The 26,439-nt window shown below is 42.3% G+C and overlaps 1 protein-coding gene across 4 annotated transcripts in view; it reads left to right on the top strand.

Moving 5' to 3' along the window:
* Positions 1–26,439, top strand: part of LOC137342290 (membrane-associated phosphatidylinositol transfer protein 2) — a 354,330-nt gene that overhangs the window by 251,008 nt on the left and 76,883 nt on the right. For all 4 annotated transcript variants that reach the window (XM_068006206.1, XM_068006204.1, XM_068006207.1 and 1 more), the window contains 4 exons: positions 214–428; positions 9,027–9,148; positions 14,001–14,234; positions 24,958–25,311. In XM_068006206.1, coding sequence (XP_067862307.1) covers positions 214–428; positions 9,027–9,148; positions 14,001–14,234; positions 24,958–25,311 — 925 coding nt within the window. The remainder of the gene's footprint in view (positions 1–213; positions 429–9,026; positions 9,149–14,000; positions 14,235–24,957; positions 25,312–26,439) is intronic.

Here is a 26,439-nt window from a genome sequence, read left to right as displayed (position 1 = left end):
TGTAAAAGGAATATTATCTGAAATAATATGCCACATAATAATTGGATTTAAAGAGGTTTGTCAGCTTTTACAGCTACTTTTCCATTACTATTTCAAACAGCATTGACAATGGCAGGCCATTAGCTAAATTGCTGAGAAGTGTTCTGTTTTCAGCCATTGTGTTTATGTGGGAAGATACTACAGGCGAGTTCTTACTTTTTTTATGTCTTACAGAAAAAGAGCAGAGAAGAGACTTGTGGAGAAGGGAGCGGAGTGGAAATCCTTGAGAACAGGCCCTATAATGATGGTCCGGGTGGCTCTGGCCAGTATACCCATAAAGTATACCATATTGGTATGCACATCCCCAGCTGGTTCAGATCTATTTTACCAAAAGCTGCACTGCGTGTAGAAGAGGAGTCGTGGAATGCCTATCCCTACACAAGGACAAGGTACATGTTCATAAATATTTGTGTCCAAATATATCATTGATAAACCTTGTATATAAAAAAAAATCACAGGTTTTATTACTGAACATTGAATGAAATCAATTTAGACCACTTCTTCCAACACAAATCTTGCTTCCTGATTTTAAAATCAGTGATGTTCTGGCTTTTGATGTTCTGAAGTCGCTGCCATCACGCTGTTTTAGGGATGGGCCTTTACTAGACTGCATTCCTGAACCCAAGCTGCAGGGACTGGGTCAGGCTGTGGTGTGAAGCCCCTTGCTGCTGGGAGTGCGATTATTGGATGATTCCTCCTTAAACAGCTACTTTAGTCTCACAGTAAAGGGGAAGCCACTTTGCTGGAACACTAATGTTGGTGTGTAAATCAACCCTAAGTTCATCAGTGGACTTCTGCAGGATCAAATGAAAGAACCATTTAAGAAAAATAAATATGATTTTTCTAGAATAAATTTCTACTGTTTCAAGTTGGCTTTTTGTGGTCTGAGATAGGTTGCATAAACTTGGTTTGTATTCCCTTGAGTTTAATAGATTGTGGGGTGATCTAATAGAGGTCTTAAATAGTAAAGGAATTTGATAGGGTCGATACAGAGAAACTATTTCCTCTGGTGGGGGAATCCAGAACAAGGGGGCACAATCTTAATATTAGAGCTTGACAGTTCAAGGGTGATGTCAGGAAGCACTTCTTCACACAAAGGGCAGTGGAAATCTGGGACCCCTCCCCCCAAAAAAGCTGTTGAGGCTGGGGGTCAAATGAAAATGTCAAAACCGAGATTGATAGATTTTTCATAGGCAAGGATGTGAAGGGTTATGGAGTTAAGATCAACCATGATCTCTAATTGAATGGCGGAACAGGCTCAAGGGACTGAATGGCCTACTCCTCTTCCTATGGGCAGGTCCCATCAGTTACAGTGAGGTGATTGAGCACCCAACTTAATAAACCCCACTTCAGTCACTGGTGATGGGAACAGTAGCTGACCACAGCAGTGACTGTGATAATTTTGGCATGAATACCTGACTCTGCGGGCACCCAAGGTCTTTTGGTGGATTTGAGACCCTTTGGAGCCAGAAGCACTGCCACGTTTACTTTATTGTGTTGTCAAATTAGTTGCCACTGACACCATAACATATTTGAAAAGATTGCAAATGCTGAAAATCTGAAATAAAAACTGAAAATGCTGGAAATACACAGCTGGTCCATCGATAAAGAGAAAAGACAGTTTCATGTCTCAGATGTAGCCCTTGCGTTCTGGCCCCTTTTTAACCATTGCTCATCACTTCATCACCAGGAATACAACGGCCGCCCCTCTCCATGATTAGTTCCACTCTAAGCCCTGCTACCATTACCAGTGGAGAACCAATCATTGCATTTTACTACTGAGGAAATGCTGGCTCTTCCTAGATGTTATGACTCAGCAAGAAAGAAGCTTGTCTGAAATCCTTTCATAATACATCCTGATGATGGACTGAGCACCATCTGTGCACATTACTTTTGATCTTTCCATCGCCAATACTTGTAATGTGGAAATAAATGCACCAATATGATGCCCGAGCGATTCTTTTGTTGCATGGCACTCGGTGAAAGTGGCAATTATGAAGTGATGGATTTTGATGACGTGGATGAACCAGAGAATAGTTGTTCACTTATCATTGTCAGCCCTGAGGTGTGTAGGAAGTGTAAGGAATCTTACAACATCAGGTTATAGTCCAACAGTTTTATTTGAAAATCACAAGCTTTCGGAGGCTTTCTCCTTCGTCAGTACACTCACCTGACGAAGGAGAAAGCCTCCGAAAGCTTATGATTTTCAAATAAAACTGTTGGACTATAACCTGGTGTTGTAAGATTCCTTACATTTGTTCACCCCAGTCCATCACATTGTGTGTAGGAAGTGGCAGTAATGCTCTCTCTGCCTTGCCATTGATTTCTGTTTCTGTTGCTGTTGCTATTTTTTGGCCCTGGGAGCAGATCTCTGCAGATGTGAAGATCAGCTAACTATGTAATCACCAAATAGTTTCAGAAACATCTCCCGACTCTTTCCAGGGCTATTAAAGGTGCATTTATACTGTAGCTATCAGTCTGAGACTGAGAGCTGAAGTTCAGGATCCATCCAAGTCAGGCAGGACTCTGCTTACATTGCTTGGCTACTCCTGCTGACACTTCAATTGTACTGTTGAGGAGGGAGCTCTGTGCCTGCCTCAATACACAAAGAGGCACAGCGGTCTCCCCACAGCTAAGAGATTGAAATGTTTGGGAGTGATGAGAGAGAATCTCTGCTCTCTCAACATTTAAATTTAGACCTGGCAGGTTCGAGACTGCCGCCTCCAGACTTAGACTATGGTGGGGCTTTTTTGCACAGTGGGAAACCCTGGACAAGTATAGCATCGGTGCAGAGCTGAATTTGCAGCATTAGTGTTAAATCACCTCGCAAACAATCAGTGGCAATTTCACCAGTACCAGTACAACCTGCAGTAGTTGTGAAAGATCTGTAAAGGCCATCAGAAGCAAAATTACCTTGCTGGTCTATCTGGAGGAAGCCTGGCGTGTTCCAGTCACTCAGCTCCAGCATAGAGCTCCTTTGCATTTCTGAGGTGGTGCTGCCTCCAGGCAAGGCTTCCCGCTGGGAGTGTGAATGCATAAGATTGACCCTCTAATGTAAACTTGATGCTTAACTGAAAAATAGCCGAATGTGATATTTTGTGCTGTGACTTGAGGGTTGTAAAAGTGGAGCAGGGATGGGTTGGAGAAGTTGTAATAGTCCAATTCTGGCCTCTTGCACATCCCCGATTTCAATCCACCATTGGTGGGCGTGCCTTCAGCTGTCTAGACCCTAAGCTCTGGAATTCTCTCCTCCTCTCTATGTCCCTGTCCTCCTTTAAGACCTGCCTCTTTGATCAAACATTTGGTCACCTGTCCTAATATCTCTTTATGTGGCTCGGTGTCAAATATTGTTTGATAACACTCTTGTGAAGCGCCTTGGGGCATTTTACTCAGTTAAAGGTGCTATATAAATACAAGTTGTTGTGGGCGGAGATGGATTGGAAGTGTTGTTAAAGTGGGGATGGGTTGGAGGAGTTGCAATAGTGGGGATTGGTTTTAGAAGTTGCAATAGTGGGGTTTTAGGATTGTAATAGTGAGGATGGGTTTTAGGATTGTAGTAGTGGGGATGGGTTTTAGGATTGTAGTAGTGGGGATGGATTTTAGGATTGTAGTAGCGGGGATGGGTTTTAAAATTGCAATAGTGGGGATGGGTTTTAGGATTGTAATACTGGGGATGGGTTTTAGGATTGTAATAGTGGGGATGGATTTTAGGTTTGCAATATTGGGGCAGGGATGGGTTTTAGGATTGTAATAGTGGGGTGGAGATGAGTTGGAGTTGTAATAGTGGGATTGGTTTGAAGTAGGTAATGAGAAGGACACAGTCTTCAAATGAAAATGTTTGAATTCTTTTTGTGCATGTACATTTTTTTTTTATTCGTTCATGGGATGTGGGCGTCGCTGGCAAGGCCAGCATTTATTGCCCATCCCTAATTGCCCTTGAGAAGGTGGTGGTGAGCCGCCTTCTTGAACCGCTGCAGGCGGGTGCTGAAGGTTCTCCCACAGTGCTGTTAGGAAGGGAGTTCCAGGATTTTGACCCAGCGACGATGAAGGAACGGCGATATATTTCCAAGTCGGGATGGTGTGTGACTTGGAGGGGAATGTGCAGGTAGTGTTGTTCCCATGTGCCTGCTGCTCTTGTCCTTCTAGGTGGTAGAGGTCGCGGATTTGGGAGGTGCTGTCGAAGAAGCCTTGGTGAGTTGCTGCAGTGCATCCTGTGGATGGTACACACTGCAGCCACTGTGCGTCGGTGGTGAAGGGAGTGAATGTTTAAGGTAGTGGATGGGGTGCCAATCAAGTGGGCTGCTTTGTCCTGGATGGTGTCGAGCTTCTTGAGTGTTGTTGGAGCTGCACTCATCCAGGCAAGTGGAGAGTATTCCATCACAGTCCTGACTTGTGCCTTGTAGATGGTGGAAAGGCTTTGGGGAGTCAGGAGGTGAGTCACTCGCCACAGAATACCCAGCCTCTGACCTGCTCTTGTAGCCACGGTATTTATATGGCTGGTCCAGTTAAGTTTCTGGTCAATGGTGATGCCCAGGATGTTGATGGTGGGGGATTTGGCGATGGTAATGCTGTTGAATGTCAAGGGGAGGTGGTTAGACTCTCTCTTGTTGGAGATGGCCATTGCCTGGCACTTGTCTGGTGCGAATGTTACTTGCCACTTATCAGCCCAAGCCTGGATGTTGTCCAGGTCTTGCTGCATGCGGGCTCGGACTGCTTCATTATCTGAGGGGTTGCGAATGGAACTGAACACTGTGCAATCATCAGCGAACATCCCCTTTTCTGACCTTATGATGGAGGGAAGGTCATTGATGAAGCAGCTGAAGATAGTTGGGCCTAGGACACTGCCTTGAGGAACTCCTGTGGCAATGTCCTAGGGCTGAGATGATTGGCCTCCAACAACCACTACCATCTTCCTTTGTGCTAGGTATGACTCCAGCCACTGGAGAGTTTTCCCTCTGATTCCCATTGACTTCAATTTTACTAGGGCTCCTTGGTGCCACACTCGGTCAAATGCTGCCTTGATGTCTCTCACCTCACCTCTGGAATTCAGCTCTTTTGTCCATGTTTGGACCAAGGCTGTAATGAGGTCTGGAGCCGAGTGGTCCTGGTGGAACCCAAACTGAGCATCGGTGAGTAAGTGCCGCTTGATAGCACTGTCGACGACACCTTCCATCACTTTGCTGATGATTGAGAGTAGACTGATGGGGCGGTAATTGGCCGGATTGGATTTGTCCTGCTTTTTGTGGACAGGACATACCTGGGCAATTTTCCACATTGTCGGGTAGATGCCAGTGTTGTAGCTGTACTGGAACAGCTTGGCTCGAGGCGCAGCTAGTTCTGGAGTTCTTGATATCACGTGGAGTGAATCGAATTGGCTGAAGACTGGCTTCTGTGATGGTGGGGATATCTGGAGGAGGCCGAGATGGATCATCCACTCGGCACTTCTGGCTGAAAATGGTTGCAAACGCTTCAGCCTTGTCTTTTGCACTCACGTGCTGGACTCCGCCATCGTTGAGGATGGGGATGTTTGCAGAGCCTTCTCCTCCCGTTAGTTGTTTAATTGTCCACCACCATTCACGACTGGATGTGGCAGGGCTGCAGAGCTTTGATCTGATCCGTTGGTTGTGGAATCGCTTAGCCTTGTCTATAGCATGTTGCTTCCGCTGTTTAGCATGCATGTAGTCCTGAGTTGTAGCTTCACCAGGTTGGCACCTCATTTTTAGGTACGCCTGGTGCTGCTCCTGGCACGCTCTTCTACATTCCTCATTGAACCAGGGTTGATCCCCTGGCTTGTTGGTAATGGTAGAGGGAGGAATATGCCAGGCCGTGAGGTTACAGATTGTGCTGGAATACAATTCTGCTGCTGCTGATGGCCCACAGCGCCTCATGGATGCCCAGTTTTGTGCTGCTAGATCTGTTCTGAATCTATCCCATTTAGCATGGTGGTAGTGCCACACAACACGTTGGATGGTGTCCTCAGTGCGAAGACGGGACTTCATCTCCACGAGGACTGTGCGGTGGTCACTCCTACCAATACTGTCATGGACAGATGCATTTGCGACAGGTAGATTGGTGAGGACGAGGTCAAGTAAGTTTTTCCCTCGTGTTGGTTTGCTCACCACCTGCCGCAGGCCCAGTCTAGCAGCTGTGTCCATTAGGACTCGGCCAGCTTGGTCAGTAGTGATGCTACCGAGCCACTCTTGCAACGGCTTTATTTTGAAAAAAACAGATAGAGATCAAATTGACTGCTCTGTAATGCTTTTTGTAATGTCTATTATAAGTAGAAATGTTAGCATAAATTATCGGAACAACGTACAATACTTTAAAGTATCTTTTGGGCATGGATGGCTGTTAAAAGATCAGCCCTACCTGGGTTTCCTGAATTTGCACCACATCATATTTTAAAGCCAGCTGCTGATTTCCTGCCAACAGAATAACACCCACTGTTGGTTGTACTTTTGCATGAGGAAGTGCACAAGTTCTCAGCATGATGCAGCAAACCTCCCTGCCTTGCCTTATTACTCTAATTGGTTAATTATCCAGATATGGGCAACTGTGTGATTCTATTGTAATGGGTTGTAATACAGATGTTCCATTCTGAGATGCAGATTGTAAGCAACACTGAGGGCAATAAATAAACTACATTATTTTATTATTGATACTTAATCGGCATCATGATTCATAATATTGATCATTGTCGTATGGTTTATCTCTTGTTCAAAGTGAAGCTGATGGTACTCTCTTACATCAATTTCCATTGTAACCTTCTATCCTCAGATGACAAAAATAATTTGATGCCTGTAGTCATAACCTTATCCAAAAAAGATATTTATCCAAATAACATTAGTTGCACTTGCTACAATATTATGCTGTCATATTTCTCCCTCTGGCAAGGTCGAAATTTACTGTATATTACCATTGATATTGCCATGTAATGAAAGTTCGGGCTGGATTTATAACTCGCAGACTACATGCATTGTAAGCAAAAGATTTGCATCTTTTATATAAAAAAAAGACTCAAAGTCTCATCTTAATGTTCCAGTTAAGAGCATTTTCCACTGGACAACCTAGGCATTTAACCAAAAAAAAGTTTACAACACATAAGGCGGCCATTCGGCCCATTGTGTCTTTGCTTACTCTTTGGTGGAGCAATCCAAAAACGAATCCCAGTGCCTTGCCCTCTCCCCATTGCCCTGTATCTTCTGCTTCAAATATTTATCCTTTTTTCCTGTAAAAGTTGCAATGATCTCTGCCCCAGCTTTCCTTATGACAAAGTATTCCATGCTCCAACGATCTGCAGTGTAAAGAAATTTCTCCTAGCCCCTCTCTGACGGTTATAAATTTGATATCCCTCGTCACTATCTCCCCAACCAGAGGAAAGAGTCTTTCCTTATTCACCCCATCAAAACTCTTCATAATTAAAAAAAAAACTCTTATTAAATCAAGCCTCTCCTCATAACTATAATTTTCCATCCCAGCCATCACCTTGGTGAATTCATTCTGTGGACTCGGTAGCTTTAATGTCCTTTCTATAATGGGGCACTCAAAATTGTAAACAATGCTCTAACTGTGGCCTAACCAGTGTGTTGTACAAATTTATCATTACATCTTTACTCTTGTACTTGCATTTATATAATACCTTTAACATAGAAAAACATCCCAAGGCGCTACACAGAGGCGTAATAAGACGAAAATGGATGCTGAGACAAAGGAGGAGGTGTTAGAAGGAGTGACCAAAAGCATGGTCAAAGAGGGTGTAAAAGGAGGAGAGAGAGGTGGAGGGGTTAAGGGAGGGAATTCTGAAGTGTTGAGGCTTGGATGACAGATGGCACGGCCACAGTCAGTGGAATGAAGTGTTCAGGAGGGTAGGGGAGAGTTGTACGACTGGAGAAGTTACGAAGATAGGGAGGGGCAAGACCGTGAAGAGATTTAAGCATGAGGATGAGAATTTTAAATTTGAAGCACTGGGGGACTGAGAGCCAACATAGGTCAACAAGGACAGGGGTGATTGGTGTGTCAGACTTGGTGCGAGAAAGGGTACGGGCAGCAGAGTTTTGGATGAGCTGAAGTTTATGGAGGGTGGAGAATGAGGCCTGATAGCTTGATGTGGTCCAGTCAGATGTAGTGAAGAACTGTGGTCTTTTCAAACTTCTAGATCTGTTCAAAGCGGTCGAGATTTAGCATTTGCTATTAGAACTAGGAGCAGGAGAAGGCCATATGGCCCCTTGAGCCTGCTCCGTCATTCAGTAAGATTATGGCTGATCTTCCACCTCAACTCCATGTGGTGAATCCTGCCCTCTTGCTTCTCCAGTGTAAACCTGATTTTAAAGGAACAATCCTATGTTCTTAAGGACATTGGAAGATATCAGGAATGGGGAAGGGGGAATTTAGCATTACTAGCAGTTGGGGAGGGTGCACAAGTTTGCACTATCTAATAGGTAGGGTGAGCATTGATGGACCTCAGCCTTTTTTTGCCTAATATCAAGTAATTCGGATCCCATTGTATTTTTGATACAAAATTAAGGAGTAGAACACCATCAGTGAATCTTATGTGGCCAATACGGTCATTGTGGACTCAAATCAAGATGATGCCACGCATTTGTGTATGATGTGGATCAGGCTGCGTGCAGAATAAGTCTCACGGGTTTACATAATCTTCAGTTGTCGATTAGCCCAGTAATCACATGTCGTTCTTGTGGCCAGGGATTGGTAAAAGTCTGGCTGTTGCTTATTTAGCTGTACTAGTTCTAGGTTTAACTTACTTGCTGTCATGCTGGAAATGATAATGTAATAAACCTTTGGATCTTCTTAAAGTGACCAAGATTTGGAGTTTGCTATATGGTGAATCCTGCCCTCTAGCTTCTCCAGTGAAGTCCTGCTTTTAAAGGAATGGCATTTAAGCTGTTTGTCAAAGATTGAAAGGTCAAGCAGTTAGTTTTCTTTCTTTTTGCAAAACTGATTGTGCATCTTTGCACTTTTTGTTGCAGGTATACCTGTCCCTTTGTGGAGAAATTCTCCATCGATATCGAAACGTATTATAAACCTGATTCAGGAGATCAGGCCAATGTATTTAATCTCTCAACTGCTGAAAAAAGACAGAGGATGCTCGGTACAGTATTTGCTTTCTATCTTCTAATGTAGATTCGTCTAAGCTTTGGTTATGGAGGGGAATCTAATTATAACAAGATGCCAAGTAAAGTTCACCACAGTCAGTGTATTATTTCTATTAAATGCATTGTAGGTATGCAGATCTATATATTAAGCGGTACAGTGCTAGGTAGCCCAATGCTAGTCTCTTGGGTTGATGGTTATGGGCTAGAACTGGCTGCTCAGTTCCACTGGTCACAGTTTGCTGGTCGGGCCACACTGTGGTAGCACACGGCAGTTTGAATGAGGAAGACAGGAGACATTACTTACACGTTATTCCCTGCTGTGTGTGCATCCTGTGAGTCACGTTAGTTATGAAGACATTTACAGCCCAGTGTGTCTAATCCGAAGGGGCCTTTATGCTTTCAACTGGAGAATTTGCAATGTTGCTTAAGAGTTTTATTGAACTAAAAAAGTTATTTAGAATCATAGAAATTTAGAGCACAGAAGGAGGCCGTTCAGCCCATCATGTCAGTGCCGGCCGAAAAAGAGCTATCCAGCCTAATCCCACTTTCCAGCTCTTGGTCCGTAGCCTTGTAGGTTACGGCACTTTAACTGCATATCCAAGTACTTTTTAAATGCAATGAGGGTTTCTGCCTCTACCACCCTTTCAGGCAGTGAGTTCCAGCCCCCACCACCCTCTGCATGAAAAAATTTCTCCTCAACTCCCCTCTAATCCTTCTACCAATTACTTTAAATCTATGCCCCCGGGTTATTGACCTCTCTGCTAAGGGAAATAGGCCCTCTCTATCCACTCTATCTAGGCTCCATATCATTTTATGCATCTCAGTGAAATCTCCCCTCAGCCTCCTCTGTTCCAAAGCAAACAACCCCAGCCTATCCAACCTTTCCTCATAGCTAAAATTCTCCAGTCCTGGCAACATCCTTGTAAATCTCTTCTGTACCCTCTCTAGTGCAATCACATCTTTCCTGTAATGTGGTGACCAGAACTGTACACAGTACTCAAGCTGTGGCCTAACTAGTGTTTTATACAGTTCTAGCATCAACCTTCCTGCTCTTATATTCTGTACCTTGGCTAATAAAGGGAAGTATTCCATATACTGCCTTAGCCACGTTATCTACCTGTCCATTCAGGGATCTGTGGGCTTGCACTCCAAGGTCCCTCTGTTCCTCTACACTTCTCAGTATCCTACCATTTATTGTGTATTCCTTTCCCTGGCTTCTCTTAACAGCCTGGGATACATTTCATCCGGGCCTGGCAATTTATCTACTTTCAAAGATGCTAAACCCTTTAATACTTCCTCTCTCACTATGTTTATCCCATCCAATATTTCACACTCCTCCCCCTTAACTACAATGTCTGCATCATCCCCTCTTTTGTGAAGACAGAAGCAAAGTATTCATTAAGAAACATACCCACGTCTTCCGCCTCCACACACAAGTTACTTTTTTGGTCTCTAATAGGCCCTACCCTTTCCTTAGTTATCCCCTTGCTCTTTATTTATTTATAAAACATTTTTGGGTTTGCCTTGATTTTACTTGCCAATATTTTTTCATGCCCTCTCTTTGCTTTCCTAGTTTCCTTTTTAATTTCACCCCTGCACTTTCTATACTCCTCTAGGCTTTCTACAGTATTGAGCTCTCGATATTTGACATAAACTTTTTTGCCTTATCTTACCCTGTATGCCCCTTGAAATCCAGGGGGCTCTAGATTTGGCAGTCCCACCCTTTTTCTTTGTGGGAACATATTTGCTCTGAAACCTCATATCTCCTCCTTGAATGCCTCCCACTGCTCTGACACTGATTGATTTACCTTCAAGTGGCTGTTTCCAGTCCACTTTTGCTAAGTCATATCTCAGCTTAGTAAAATTGGCTTTTTCCCAGTTGAGAACTTTTACTCCTGTTCTATCTTTGTCCTTTTCCATAACTATGCTAAATCAAACTGAATCATATGATCACTACCACCAAAGTACTCTTCCACTGATACCCTTTCCACCTGCCCAGCTTCATTCCTTAAAACTAAATCCAGAACTGCCCCCTCTCTTGTTGGACTTGCTACATACTGGCTGAAAAAGTTCTCCTGAATGCATTTTAAGAATTCTGCGCCCTCTATACCTTTTACACCGATTGTATCCCAGTTAATTTTAGAGTAGTTGAAATCCCCTACTATTACTCTCCTATTATTTTTGTACTTCTTAGAAATTTGCTTACTTATTTGCTCTTTATCTTCCACTGACTGTTTGGGAGTCTATCGTACGCTCCCAACAGTGTGACTGCCCCTTTTTTGTTCTTCAGTTCAACCTAAATGGCCTCATTTGATGATCCTTCTAACATATCATCCCTCCTCACAGCTGTAATTGTTTCTTTAACCAAAATTGCAACTCCTCCTTTTTTATCCCTCTCTCTATCTCGCCTGACAATCCTGTAACCAGGAATGTTGAGCTGCCATTCCTGCCCTTCTTTAAGCCATGTTTCAGTAATAGCCCTGTTATCAACTTCCATGTGTCTATCTGTGCCCTCAGCTCATCTGCCTTATTCACTAGACTCCTTGCATTGAGGTATACACCATCAAGCACTGCCAAACTCCTTTGTTGTCTATTTTCTAGCCTTTGTTTCCTCTGCCTTTGAATCTGGCTTATTAATTTTCTGCCTTCCATTTGCAGCTCTGCTGCTCTCCCTTCTGAATCTACGCTCAGGTTCCCATCCCCCTGTCAAGCTAGTTTAAACCCTCCCCAACAGCACCAGCAAACCTCCCCGTGATGATATTGGTTCCGGCCCTGTTGAGGTGCAACCTGTCCGGCTTGTGCAGGTCCCACCTCCCCCAGAACCAATCCCAATGCCTCAGGAATCTAAAGCCCTCCCTCCTGCACCATCTCTCCAGCCACGCATTCATCTGCACTACCCTCCTATTTCTGTACTCACGAGCACATGGCACCGGGAGTGGTCCAGAGATTACTACCTTTGAGGTCCTGCTTATTAAATCTCTTTCCTAAATCCCTAAAATCTGCCTGCAGGACCTCATCCCTCTCTACCTATGTCATTGGTACCAATATGGACCACGACCTCTGGCTGTTCACCCTCCCCCCCCCCTCAGAATGTTCTGCAGCCGCTCAGTGACATCCTTGACCCTGGCACAAGGGAGGCGACATACCATCCTGGAATCATGTCTGCGGCAGCAGAAACACCTGTCTGTTCCCCTAACTATTGAATCCCCTATTACTATTGCTTTCCTGACCTCCTTCCTTCCCCGCTATACAGCTGAGCCACCCATGGTGCCATGGACTTGGCTCTCGCTGTACTCCCAGAGGAACCATCGCCCTCACCAGTAAAATACTGGTTGGAGAGCGAGATGCACTCGGGACTCCTGCACTACCTGCCTGGTCCTCCTTGTCTGTCTGGCGGTCACCCATTCCCTCTCTGCACACTCTTACACTGTGGGGTGACCACCTCCTGAAACGTGCTAACCACGTAGCTCTCAGCCTCGCGGATGCACTGCAGTGACACCAGCCGCTGCTCAAACTCCGAAACCTGTAGATAGTGATATTTCATTTTGCATCCCCTTAGATATATATGAAATTATGTATTATGAAGATTTTTTTTCTGAGGGCACTTCGCATCACTTCACATTATAAGTAAATTGAACTGTAACAAAGCATTATATTAAGGGATCACTGTAAAAACAATCTAGCAAATTAGCATATTCTCAGTTATAGGCCACATTCACCGTTTTTATTACCTCATTCCCATTTAGCCATTCAGCCTGAACAATAATTGGCATTATTAATGGAATGACATTGATTATTGGCAATACTGTCTGTTTTAAATGCTACTCCCAGCTTTTGCTGTGTCAAGCATGAGGGATCAATATTCAGAAGGGCCAAGGTTAACACCGTACATGCAAGATGAACGCTCTCATTATGTTGGAGCTAACACAAGACTCATTCACTTCTTCAGTGTCCTTTTAATATTAAAACTAAATATTGGCTTCATTTCGCATAAAATGCGGTACACCCAAAAACCACAAGAACTGAAGGTCAGGGAGCTTCAGTTTTGTGCAAAATACCCATTACATTGCAGTCAACAAATCCAAATATGATCAACATCTACAGCTTTGGGTGCAGGTACATAACCAGGGCAAAGTTTTGTATATACATAATTGTACACAAATCTGTGCATGTGTTCCGTATTGTGCCTGTTTGAATATACCAGTAAAATCCAACATGGACCTTTTGTAGACTGGTGTCACTTTTGCAGTAATTACAGCATATGTTTTTAAGATTATTTCGTGTGTAAGTGAATTGTTGTGATAACATTGTCCTATTCTGTGATTTGTGTTGCATTTCATTTAACCATTCACAAATATTATAAACCAACAGTCTTATCAAAAATTCAATGTGTTTGTTGTTAATGGCACAATGCAGGACTTTTAATCTTCTGTTTGTTGTGACGTTTATTGGATAAACCCATTCCGATTTACGATGTACATCATTGTTCGGGAAATTTCCTGTTTACGTCTGATAAAATCATAGCGATATTCAGATTGAAACCTTCTTTATTCAGTTAGTTAGATGTGTGGCATTTGAAATGTATTGTGAAAAAAGGATGAAATTGCAGATGCACTCTAGAATGGTTAAACTTCTGCCTTTTGCTGTTGGCTAATACCTTGCAGCTGATAAACAAATCAGGCCAGGTGGCATGATAAGTGTTGAATTTCATTGTACATGATAATCAATATTGTGTTGACTGGAATTAATTTGCCACTTAAGATGTGCTGCATTATAACTGACTTTTGTGCAGCATTAGAAATAAGTATGTCACCTGATAAGTACTTACTTTGTGTCTCTCTGTACCAGATCCCATTGATATTGTCAAAGACCCCATTCCTCCCAATGAATACAAAACAGAAGAGGATCCTAAACAGTACAAGTCTATCAAGACAGGAAGGGGACCCCTGTCTGATGACTGGATAGAGGAGTGCAAGAATAGGCCTGGAAAAATGCCAATCATGTGTGCGTACAAACTCTGCAAAGTAGAGTTTCGATACTGGGGAATGCAGTCCAAAATAGAGCGATTCATTCATGATGTAGGTGAGTGTGTGTCAGTTGCAATTTGCACACTTATCAAGAATAGATAGCGATGTGTTTTTCCACACTATCATTAAAAACGTAAAATATAATTAATTCAGTATCTATAGTGTTTTCCAGTCTTCTTAATATGAGTGGTGGGACATTTTCAGGCTTGTGATTCTTTACTCTACATGTTCCTGGTCTCAATGAGCTCTGCTTGTCCACACTCTCGGGCACTGAATGATGTACCACTTGAGTGGGACTGAATATGAATTGTGATGAAATTAGCTTTATTTGCACTGGTTACCAACTTGGTAAGTAATCAGTAAAAACCACCTATGAAGAATTTATCAGACCAACATAGACTATTGACTAGAGAAGCCTCGAGTTTAAAATTTGCTTTGTAATGTTTTATATGACATATTACCTTAGTGTGCTACCCACGGGAGTATACAATTTAGCAGCAAAACCATAGATTGCATATAAATAGCCTCTGTGTCTCACTCTCTGAAATGAACACAGCTGGTTACTTCGAAATTGGTTTGTAAATCACCTCCTGCTTTTTGTTCTGTCCTGTTTGGAAATTTTCATGCAAACATTAGCTCACTAAATGAATCTAAACCAGCGGACTCAAAAACAAATTAGTTTGAGCAATTGAGTGCGATTCCCATGCAGTGTTGTGAAAGCATTTAGACTTGGGATACGTTCTACTGATCTGGGCCTTAACGTCACAGCCTGGGTGAAGTTTCTGATTCTTGGAACTGATCAGGAGCTGCAGGTTTATTTGGCCTTTGACTTCAGTTATTTATGAAATTATAAGTTTAAATTAATGCCATATTATCACCAGTAAACCTCCAGCAGAACCTGATGCATTCTTCATCCCAAAGTAGCTTGGTCGCAATCAGATGAATAACTTCTCCACCCTAACCCAGCACATGAGCTGCCACAGGGAACAGAATTCCATGGGACACCAACACCTCCCCAACTTCACTGGACAATTGAGGAACATGCACCTCCCCCTCCCTCCAGGACTGTCAGTGATTGGTTGCTTGCACCATCACTGGACTGGACACCTAACCATGTCTGCTTCAACTATGGTGTCTGGGACGAGAAAAGACTTTGGCCCCACAAAGCTTTCCCCCATGTACATTACTCTCCATTGTAGCACCTAACTGTATTTTGAGCAACTTCAGTGTTTTTAATCTGCCACAGAGGCAGTTTCCACGTCTACCCCAGTTCTGTTTTATAATGACAAGTTGTCTACTAAGTTTAATTTTTTTCCTACAAATCAAGATGAGCGATGTCCAGTATCTGGGAATCTGGAACTTTTTTTTTTACTTCTGTCACCCAGTGCCAGCTGTTGAGGACAGCCAATGCCCCAGTCCCACTTTGGAGATCACCACTAATGCCCAGCATGATTTTTTTTTTCATATCAACAAAGTTAGAGAAGCCTTCTGGCTGATTTGTTACATCCAAAAAAAGTAATTTACACAGCAGATTTCATTGGTATTGAAAGGTATTGATGCAGGATTGTTATTTATGACAGTAACCAGTGAGTTGTACTTACTTTAATAAGCAGTTTTAATTAAAGTGCAAGTGCGGATGTGTTTTTCTGTTGAGCAGGGATGGTTTGCTTAGATTGATGAAGAAAATGTTTCTAACAGTAGTGTGGTAGCATTTCCAATAATTGGTTACGTGAACAATGACAGACAGGACAAATGAAAGCTCATTGTGTTGCTCATATTCATCAAAGAAAAGCACATATGTGATTCTTCTTTTAAGGTAAGAGTTACGGCATATGTCTGCCTTGTTATTAACTGTGTTATTTATGGAACTTCTCTGATAGCTTCGTGCTGGATGTGCCACCTGGTGTATTGAGGCATATAAACTGTCTATATCCTTTTGCATCTAGAACTAGATTCTAGAATAGTGTCAGTGGATTGGAAGGTAGCAAATGTAACACTGCTATCCAAGAAAAGGAGAAAACAGAGAACTACAGGATGTGGTATTAAGGACGAGGTAATGGGGCGCCTAGAAAGTCATAATATGATTAGGCAGAGTCAAGATGGTTTTATGAAAGGGAAATCGTGTTTGACAAATCTATTAGAGTTTTTTGAGGATGTAACCAGCAGGCTAGATGAAGGAGAACCAGTGGATATAGTATATTTGGATTTTCAAAAGGTATTCGATAAGGTGCCAAATAAAAGGTTGTTACACAAGATAAAGGCTCGTGGGGTTGGTGGCAAAATATTAGCATGGATTGAGGATTAATGGACAGAAAACAGAGTAGGAATAAACTGGTCATTTTCAGGTTGGCAGGCTATAACTAATGGGGTGCCGCAAGGATCAGTGCTTGGGCATCAGCTGTTTACAATCTATATTACACTCAGTCCTTTCATCTAAGTTTGCTGAAGGTACAAAGCTAGGTAGGAAAGTAAGCTGTAAGGAGGACACAAAGAGTCTGCAAAGGGATATAGGCAGGTTAAGCTAGTGGGCAAGAAGGTGGCAGATGGAGTATAATGTGGGGAAATGTGAGGTTATTCACTTTGGTAGGAAGAATAGAAAAGCAGAATATTTTTTAAATGGTGAGAAACTATTACATATTGGTGTTCAGAGAGATTTGGGTGTCCTTGTACACGAAACACAGAAAGTTAGCATGCAGGTACAGCAAGCAATTAGGAAGACAAATGGTATGTTGGCCTTTATTGCAAGGGTGTTGGAGTACAAGAGTAAGGAAGTCTTGCTGCAATTGTACAGGGATTTGGTGAGACCACAGCTGGAGTAAAGTGTACAGTTTTGGTCTCCTTACCTAAGGAAGGATATGCTTGCCTTAAAGGGAGTGCAACGAAGGTTCACTAGATTGATTCCTGGGATGAGAGGGTTGTCCGATGAGGAGAGATTGAGTAGAATGGGCCTATACTGTCTGGAGTTTAGAAAAATGAGTGGTGATCTCATTGAAACATATAAGATCCTAAGCGGGCTTAACAGGGTAGATGCTGAGAGGCTGTTTCCCCAGGCTGGAGAGTCTAGAACTAGGGGTCATAATTTCAGGATAAAAGGGTTGAACATTTAGGACTGAGGTGAGGAAAAATTTCAGAGGGTTGTGAATCTTTGGAATTCTCTATCCCAGAGAGCTGAAGATGCTCAGTCATTGAATATGTTCATGACTGAGATCGATAGATTTTTGAACTCTAAGGGAATCAAGGGATATGGGGTTCAAGCGGGTAAGTGGAGTTGATGTCGAAGATTAGCCATGATCTTATTGAATGGCGGAGCAGGCTTGAGAGGCCATATCGCCTACTCCTGCTCCTGTTTCTTATGTTCTTAAACCGGGAAGGTCCCGGCTTCACTCCCTGTCCTGAGCTGTGTTTACCTGTTATATCTTTATCTCTCAACTGCATGTGCTTCCTGTCTGTACCACTTGACGACCTGCTGTCATGTTTTAATCACACCTTCGTGTAATCTTTTTTCCTTTATAAATTCCTGGGTCCACATTTATTATGGTTTGTTTATGTGGACTTATCACTTTGAGTAGGGCTGAGAGAAAAAGATGGAGTGGGGATAGAGCGAGGGGTGTGAGAGAATCTCTGTTCATGCTAGTGTTAAATTTTCTTTAAAGAGTTGAATTTTGAAGCCAACTAATTATCTCCACCTGGTTTTGTTGAGTTAGAAAAGGTTATTTGTTAATGGATTACAGAGGTTCCAATTTCTAACCTATGAGACAGAGGTAGAACAAGAGACAGAGGAAGACACCAATAGAGAGAAAGGCAGGCAGCAGCTTCTTTCATTATTCAGACCTGATTAAAACACTTTTGTGAGCAATCAGAGCCTCCTTGAGGGAAACAGATAGGAAGGGAGAAGACAATTGAGAGAGAGGGAGGTGAGAGAGATGGAGCAAAAGAGGGGAGTTGGAAGATAGAGAGCAGTTTACAGGGACAGAGAGACATAAGTAGATAAGCAGACAGTTTCTTAATCTAATTTGATTTCTTTTTTTAAAAAAAAGTTTTAAAAGTTAACAAAGCAGCTTTGAGAGAAACAGATAAAAAGGATGTGTAGAATGAGGAGGAGAGGAGAGAAATTGGTTGAGAGTGAGGACTCTCCCCACTGGCCACTCATCAGCCACCCGTGAGGAGAGCAAGTCGGGGGGAGAGGATGAAGGGGTACGGTGAGTGACAGCGGAGCAAGAAGGGGATAATACAGGGGTTGAGTGGGTAGTGCAAAAGGGTAGAGGTGGGGATGGGGTGAGGGGGTGGAATGAAGGGGTAGGGCGCGCAATGGGAGTGAAGGAGTGGGGAAAGCACAGGTGATTGTAGGAGGGGATTGGAAGAAAGCTACTAAGTGCCCACTTTCCACGGAAACCGCACCCCAATTGCAGCCTGTGTCCATGGTGACTTCATTCACCACTTACAACATCTATCACCTCCCACTCAAAAGGAAAGAAAAGAAAAATAGAGAGAGGCTGAAGAGGACAGAGAGAAGCCAAAAAAAATGTTAGAGAGAGAAGCAAAGGGGAGAAAGAGAAGCAGAAGGAGAAATAGCAACACAAAGACATCCAAGAAAGTGACCATATTCCCTGACTTAACGTGTTCAATGCTAAGGAGATTGACTAGTAATATATTAAAAATCTTAAATCTTCATGTCTTTCCAGTCAACCTTTTCCATCATAAATTTGGAGACCAACATTTAGAATTGAAACTACCTATGTAAACTTGTCACGTGGAATTAGACCTTCCCTCCCTCCCCCAGTGGAGGGAACTGCAGTACCACCACTGGCAGAAGGGTGTAATTACAGCGTGACAAGTTCACATTGGCAGTTTCCATTCTAAATACAAATATAGAGAATGTTTGACTTTAAAATGGGAACTAAATTATATCTGCCTCCCTGGTGCAAAAATCCCTCCCGGCCTCCTCTTAACTCTGTGTACAACACCACAAGAGATTGACAAGTAATAATCGTAGAATCATACAACACAGAAGGAGGTCATTCGGCTCATCGAGCCTGTGCTGGCTGTTTGAAAGAGCTATCCAATTAGTCGCACTCCCCTGCTCTTTCCCCATAGCCTTGCAATTTTTTCCTTTTCAAGTGTATACATTCACTTGCTTTTGAGAGTTACTATTGAATCTGCTTCCACCACCCTTTCAAGCAGCGCAATCCAGATCATCACAACTATCTGCATAAAAAAAATTCTTCTCATCTTCCCACCCCCCCCATACTGGCTTTTTTGCTAATTATCTTAAATCTGTGTCCTCTGGTTACCGACCCTCCTGCCTCTGGAAACAGTTTCTCCCTATCTACTCTATCAGAGCCCCCTCATAATCTTGAATGCATTCACTAAATCTCCCCTTAACCTTCTCTGCTCTAAGGAGAACAATCCCAGCTTCTCTAGTCCCTTAACCCTGGTACCATTCTGGTAAGCCTTCTCTACACCCTTTTCAAGGCCTTGCCATCCTTCCTAAATTGTGGTGCCCAGAATTGGACACAATACTCCAACTGAGACTTAACCAGTGAAATGCTTTAACCATGAAGTTCTATTTTCGATGGTACAGTGTAGATATTTTGAACCAGAAGGAGCAACTGTGTCACTTGGCTGATACGAAGCAAAACATTTTAAAACTGAAGATTGAAATGTGGCCTTATTTGAACTGAAGGATGAGGACAGATCCACTGTGGAATCTGCTGTTATATAGTGTCCTAACATTACATCACAAGACTGACATTTGTTGTGAGAGAGTCAAATCTTTTGTGATAATTTGAGTGATCTGATTGTTGCTTGGTGATATTTGCTGGGTTAAAAACTTGGCAGTTTGCAGTTGAACCTAAAAATCTGTTTAATTAACTGAGGCCTGGATTGTATAAAGTCAATAAAGCTGATAAAAAGCATTTAATCATGTCACAAAATTAAACTTATTCCCAGACAGAAGTACAGTAATATGTGTGGGACAATTTAATCTGTGGTCTTTTGTTTTTGATGGACCGAGCAGCAAATATATTCAAAACCTCTTATCTTGAAAGATGGTTATTTTTCGGTATTTGAGGTTTTTTGACAGCCTGGATGTATTACTGTCAGGTGGTTCAGCAAGATTACATGGGTCATAGACAAGCTGGTGAAATGGCAGACAGTCACTGGGCTAGCCGTGTCAATGGAAAAACTGTTAAATATAAATTTACACATTTTATTACAGGTGGCTAGCAGAGTAAGCTTAACAAAAACAGAAGGTACTGGAAAGCTGCAGTGTGTCAGTTAGCATCTGTGGAGGGAACAGACGAGCTAACGTTTCGGGCCACTGCCCTTTGTCAGAGCCCAGTTATGCTGTAGCATGAAACGTTAACTTGTATATTCTCTCCACAGATGCTGTGTGACCTGTCTATTTCCAGCACTTTCTATTTCTGTACCAGATTTCCTGCAGTTGCAGTTTTTTTTTTGCTTTTTATTAGAATTGGCTTAACAGTTTTTCATTGTGATAATTAAGTTTTCATCGAACCAGCTATATATTTTTGGAGAAAGTTTTTGCTGTAAATCAGCCAGCTCACTGTGAAGTCGCAGGAGGAGACAGAGGAGTGTGATTTCATTCAGATGATAAATACATACGATTTGTATTTATTTTGTGCTAATGATGGGGATATTCAGTACTGGGGAATGGAACACTCTACATTTCAGGTATCTGATGTCAGCATCTAGCACTGCCAGGTGAGATTTAACCCAGCTAGATTTAACGTAAACCTCACTCTGTTCTGCCGCAGTAATATACCTCAGTCCCAACCTCAGAAGAGCACCTCCTACTGCACTAATGCGGCATTTTTTCCCATTCGCCACATCATCTATCATTAGACTTCTCTGAATAATATTGCCAATTATTGCTAAACGAGGGCTAGTTTTGTGCTGTAAGTCCAAGCCCACTAGATACAGATTGAAACTGGCCAAACTCATTTCACACAGGGCCCTTGCTTGAGCAGATGGACAAGACTTTTATCCCATCAGTCTGGTCTAGACTTGAACTCAAGTCCCAGGGGTAAAAAGTCATCATCATTTCGCCCACTGTGTCTTCAGCTACATGAGAGATTCTAACGGACAGGAACCAGCTTCAAAATGGTTTCTGTTAGCTGGTGGAGTTGACACGTTACACCCCCATGCAGTTACAGGTGAAACGTGTTGAAGAGCCAACACTGGCCTGATGGGTTGAATGGCAGTTCCAGTGCTGTCATTTCTATAACTCTGGAATGTTAGGGCACAGAGCCAGGCTCTTTGGCCCATGAGGTCTGGTGAAATCTAATGCACCGAAGCATTTTTGTACTTTTCACTCAGAGCATCAGCCATAAGATTTGATGATGTGTTAACATTGCATTCCGTAATGTAAGGTGATGTTTGTGACACTGAATACAATTTGGACAAGTTATTTGGAAAGAATATCCAGATTCTGATCCAATATTTGTTATTATCATTTGGTCCCTGCGTGAGAAATACAGGTCTTGTTTTGGCCTGGTTTGTTAAACAATGGTTGTCATTTGTTGTTGACTGTGTTCCAGAGACTTTCTTGAATTGATCAGGGCTTTTGTTCTGTTTTGTATTGGTTTACATAAATGAAAAACACCTCTTCAGTTGTATTTTTTTTCCAGTTTCTTCTGTATATTCAGTGTTCAAAGTTTCGAGAAGTTATAGACTGAGAATAATGAAAGGTGCTTCTTGCCAAACGAGTCAGATGTGGTAAAATGTAAGATTTTTGTAATCGTTTAATGTTTGTGTAACGGAACCGCTAGATCCTTCACTGATACTTCATGACATGAATGCCAGGTAAAATATGCCTGAATTTAGCAAATCACGTTGAGTCATTAGCCAGAGGAAAGTTACTGTTGTAAGTTCCCCTCCCCGTCATTGACCGTGCCAGGCTGTGTGGATGCCTGGCCAGGGAACGTCAAGGCTACTCTCATCAACAGCAGTGCCCAGGTGAAGGGTCTGGTCTCTCCTCCCTCAGCATATTACCTCTACTCAGTGAGCAGAGTGAAGGGATGGGCCTGCTCTCTCCCTCGATTCAGTGCTTCGTGGGGTAAACTTTAAATACATTAGAACTCAAAACAACCAGTTTTAATTGACCATTTCCCAGTCCTAGCGCTTTTATGATCTTATAATGTAGTTAATGACTACTTTGTTCAGCAGCATGCTTAACATGATTGGACCGAGTTGATGAGTAAAACCTTTTAATTATCACCCGAGTGCACAGCGATCTCCATTTTAGCTGCTTTGTAACATTCTACCCAACTGCTTGTATGATTGCAGCCATTTCACACATTCACCGAGATAACTAAACATGGCTAAAGGTTTAAACGCAATAATCTGGGCTGACATATTGAGCTCGTACTTTTTATTTGTTGTGGTCAAGAAAAATTCACAACATGTAAATTGAAAACAGTTGGGTGAAGAGTTCAACAATTTACTTTTCAAACTTGGCCACATAATGAATTTTAAACCTCAAGCATTCTTTCCGAAAAGCCAGAATGTACTTGGCACCATAATCAAAAGAAAAGAAAGAAGAAAGACTTGCATTGTTATATCTCATCTTTCACCTGCTCCAGACATCCACTGAAGAATAAACACACGGTCCAGTAAAAGGGCCCGTCTTGCTTGCTTTTCATTGTTCATCACAAGAGTTGTAAGAGAAAGATAATTGACGGCATTTTACAATGTTATCTACATGTTATCCACATGGAGGTATGAAAGTAATTGGAGACCGTACATATCTGTGTAATTCATCCTGTGACCATCTGCTATGTTTATCATACGTGCAGTCACTCCAATTGTAAACAAAAACTGACAAACTGGTTAAATTGAGCTCACAGGTGAACAGGCAATCTCTATTAATAATGAATGAACTTGAATAAAGAAAAGGGAACTGTTTCAAGACTAGTTTCTCCACTTCTACTGCACCTTACTCCCCAGATGTTGGGTTATGCCGAGCGAGTTATTTTGAAACCTAGATAGTATGCTGATTATAACTTCACCAGGGTCATAAATTGTACCAGGATGATAATTGATGACCTGTAATTACATACCTGCCCCTCTGCTATCAGTAAGGTAATAGGTGGGATAAGTGAAAACAATTTTGTTCATAAGACTGTTAATTGGCCCTTTCTGACCATATGATTTGCTGAATTATTTTCTATTAATAAATAGAAGAATTGTGTCATTATCTATATAACGACACAATAATGGAGTGTGGGGTTTTTCTTTTGGTTAGCCAAATGTCTGATACTTGTGGAGAATGATCATGCAAACCAAGTTACAGAGAAATCCACACAGGTAGGGTTTCTGTTTGCCTGATATGGAATTTTACACACTCCACATAACCTAAATTCAAAACTGTTTTCTGTCTTTCTCTGTTACCTTGTGAAGTTGACATCTCCCACATTGAATCCCATGCAGTCAGGATAAAACATGTGGAATAGCCAACACTGGCCTGACGGGCCGGATGGCGGTCCCAGTGCTATAATTCCTATCGTTCTATGTATTTCGGTGCATTGATAATTAAAGGGGATTAGAAAGAGGGAGAATGTGAGAGAGTTTCTGTATATGTATGCTTTATTTAAAATTGAAATTCATTTCTGTGGTGAAATTTTCTTTTAGGCAATTGCTGTGAAAGTGATTTTATTAGAGAAAGGAAGGCAGTATATTTAATTTGAATTTTTGTTGCATTGCTGCATCTAGATTCATATGGAGAAGGCAAGAGAAGGGAGTTCAGGCCCAGTGGGACGAGGAGGGAGCTCATGCCCAGGGGGCAAGAGGCACGATAGGGACCCCAGCATGCTGGAGCTTAATACGCTGTAACCTCACAGCTTCACCTATAAAGACCACTGAAAGGCATTCTGCTGCATGTCCGGCCAGGACTACATTACCCATTAGGACACTGGCTTAGAGGGTTATACTGAGCCATGTAGGAAGAATCCCTGCCCCAGTGACGGGTCTACCCCTCCAGGTATCATTAATGCACCAGGCTGGCTGCTCAATCATCACTATCCTGATGTACTGGAGAGCAATCTGGCTCAGTTATCTCAGCCTGGCTGAGTCAATCATGGAGGGATGAGTTGGGACCAAATATCCATTTGGTATGTGATGTTGGAACCATCTCGACTCCAAGGAGATCCTGCTTCTCTCTCTTCCTTCACCTCACCCTTCAAAGAAGGAGAGTCATTAAAATGCATGGGTTGAAGCCCTTGCTAGATGTATACCAGAACAGGTATGATGCATAGCACAAATCACCATCAAGTGCATCACCGCCATCTTGCTGACCCCAGCATGGACCTCATCGAATGAGGATTCCACCAGTTAAACATGTGGATCTTCAGAGGCAACTGCTTACCTCTCTAACTGTTAGCTGAAACCTTCTGTTGAGCCATAATTGAATCATCTTTTTCCTTGTTTAGGAGGAGATAAATTCTGAGCTCTCTCTATACATTCCAACATTGCTCTTGCATCAGTACTAGAAATAATCACAACATAACATACTTCCATCTATGTTTGTGAAAAACCTTTTGTGACCAATGAGTTGTCTGTTTTATATAAACTGGCTCTGTTTGGATCACAGCCTTCAGCCCGTGGAATTTTTTTTATTGCACCAACTTGTGTTTGTTTAATCCAATCTTTCTGTTATTTTGGAATTTCAGAAATATGCTCTAATATTATAGCTCAAGTCTGTTCAAACTTATTTAGATTCATGCGTCTGATTGATTTAAAACTGTTTACGTGCATTACAGGCTTAAGGAAAGTCATGCTGAGGGCTCACCGACAGGCCTGGTGCTGGCAAGACGAATGGTATGGTCTGACCATGGAGGATATCCGGCAATTGGAGTGGGAAACGCAGCTAATGTTGGCCCAGAAAATGGCCCAGTTTATGGCACAGTTCAAGTTAAATGACAATGAAGTTGAACAAGTCGGTGCGAGTCAATCCTCCGGTGAGAAAGATCTGGACACCAACAACTCCATGGTTACCCTCGATACAGAATCCAGTAGTGCCAACCTGAAGGACTACAGTGGCTCATTAACGGAAAGAGTGCTGACTAAACAATGGTCTACATCATCCAAATCATCACGCTCATCAAAAAGAGGAGGTAAGGTCTGGCAACTCACCACTTACTGCTTTCTCAGGAACTGTAAATTCATTATTGTTTACAGGGTAGTACCGGCTAATATTTATCCCTCAATCCAACATCAGTTTAAAAAAAAAACAGATTATTTGGTCATTATCTCGTCTTTGGGAGATTGCTGTGTGCAAATTAGCTGTTTCCTACATTACAACAGTGACTACACTTCAAAAGTACTTCATTGGCTGTAAAGTGCTTTGGGATGTGAAAAGAGCTATGTAAATGCAAGTTCTTTCTTTGGTCACTTTTGTAACTTTCTTGTTCTTTCTCCACTAATTCCGTCTCCCCTCCTATTCTCTCCTCTCCTCCTATCTTAAAAGCATTGACTTCTTGCTGGGTTATAGGTTCCACAGCTGCCAGTTACCCCTCTGGCACCTCATCCAAGTGACCATTCTTCATGTATAAGCTGAGAAAATGAATGTCATTGGGCTGTTCAACCACATGGGGCATCACACTGGAAATCAATCCTCCTCTCACCTGACATCTGACAGCCTCGCAGTTCCAACAAAGGTCATGTGATAACTGCTAGGAGTAGGAATTTTGATAATTTTCTTCCCCCATCCCCTCACTTTTTTACAGCTTGTCCTGGATAAACTTGTACACATCTATCAAGATGAGTTTTAGTATTTTTTTTTCCAGGTGGAGTTTCATGCTTGAAATATGAATATAATATTGAATAGGAAAAGGTTATACAGTCCACCTGGCTTGATCCCTCAGTCATATTTTTGTTTCAGGGTCTAATCTGACCATTTTGCATTGTCGAGAACCAAGTGGAGAATTCTTAATTGTTATTTGGGGATGAGTTTACTGGCCTTGGTTTAGATATTAATTTGTATTGACCCAGCTCTCCAAGTCTAACTTGAGCCATTAAAGTTGTGATCAGTCAATAGTACAAGTGATAGAATAGGTTCTCCCTAACAATGGAAGTTTATTTTCTTTTCACTTCATGTGTTGCATTGTGCAAATATGTTATATTACTAAACAAATATTCCACGGCAGTGTGTTTCCACCGATCTTTTGAATTACCGTTGTGATACAGTTCATTGCTGCATCACAGAGCTAGAATAGCTGTCCTCTTTCACCACACATCTGCAT

Source organism: Heptranchias perlo, chromosome 25, assembly GCF_035084215.1.
Source record: "Heptranchias perlo isolate sHepPer1 chromosome 25, sHepPer1.hap1, whole genome shotgun sequence".
NCBI classification, from domain to species: Eukaryota; Metazoa; Chordata; class Chondrichthyes; order Hexanchiformes; family Hexanchidae; genus Heptranchias; species Heptranchias perlo.
This window is presented reverse-complemented; position numbering and strand designations above follow the sequence as displayed.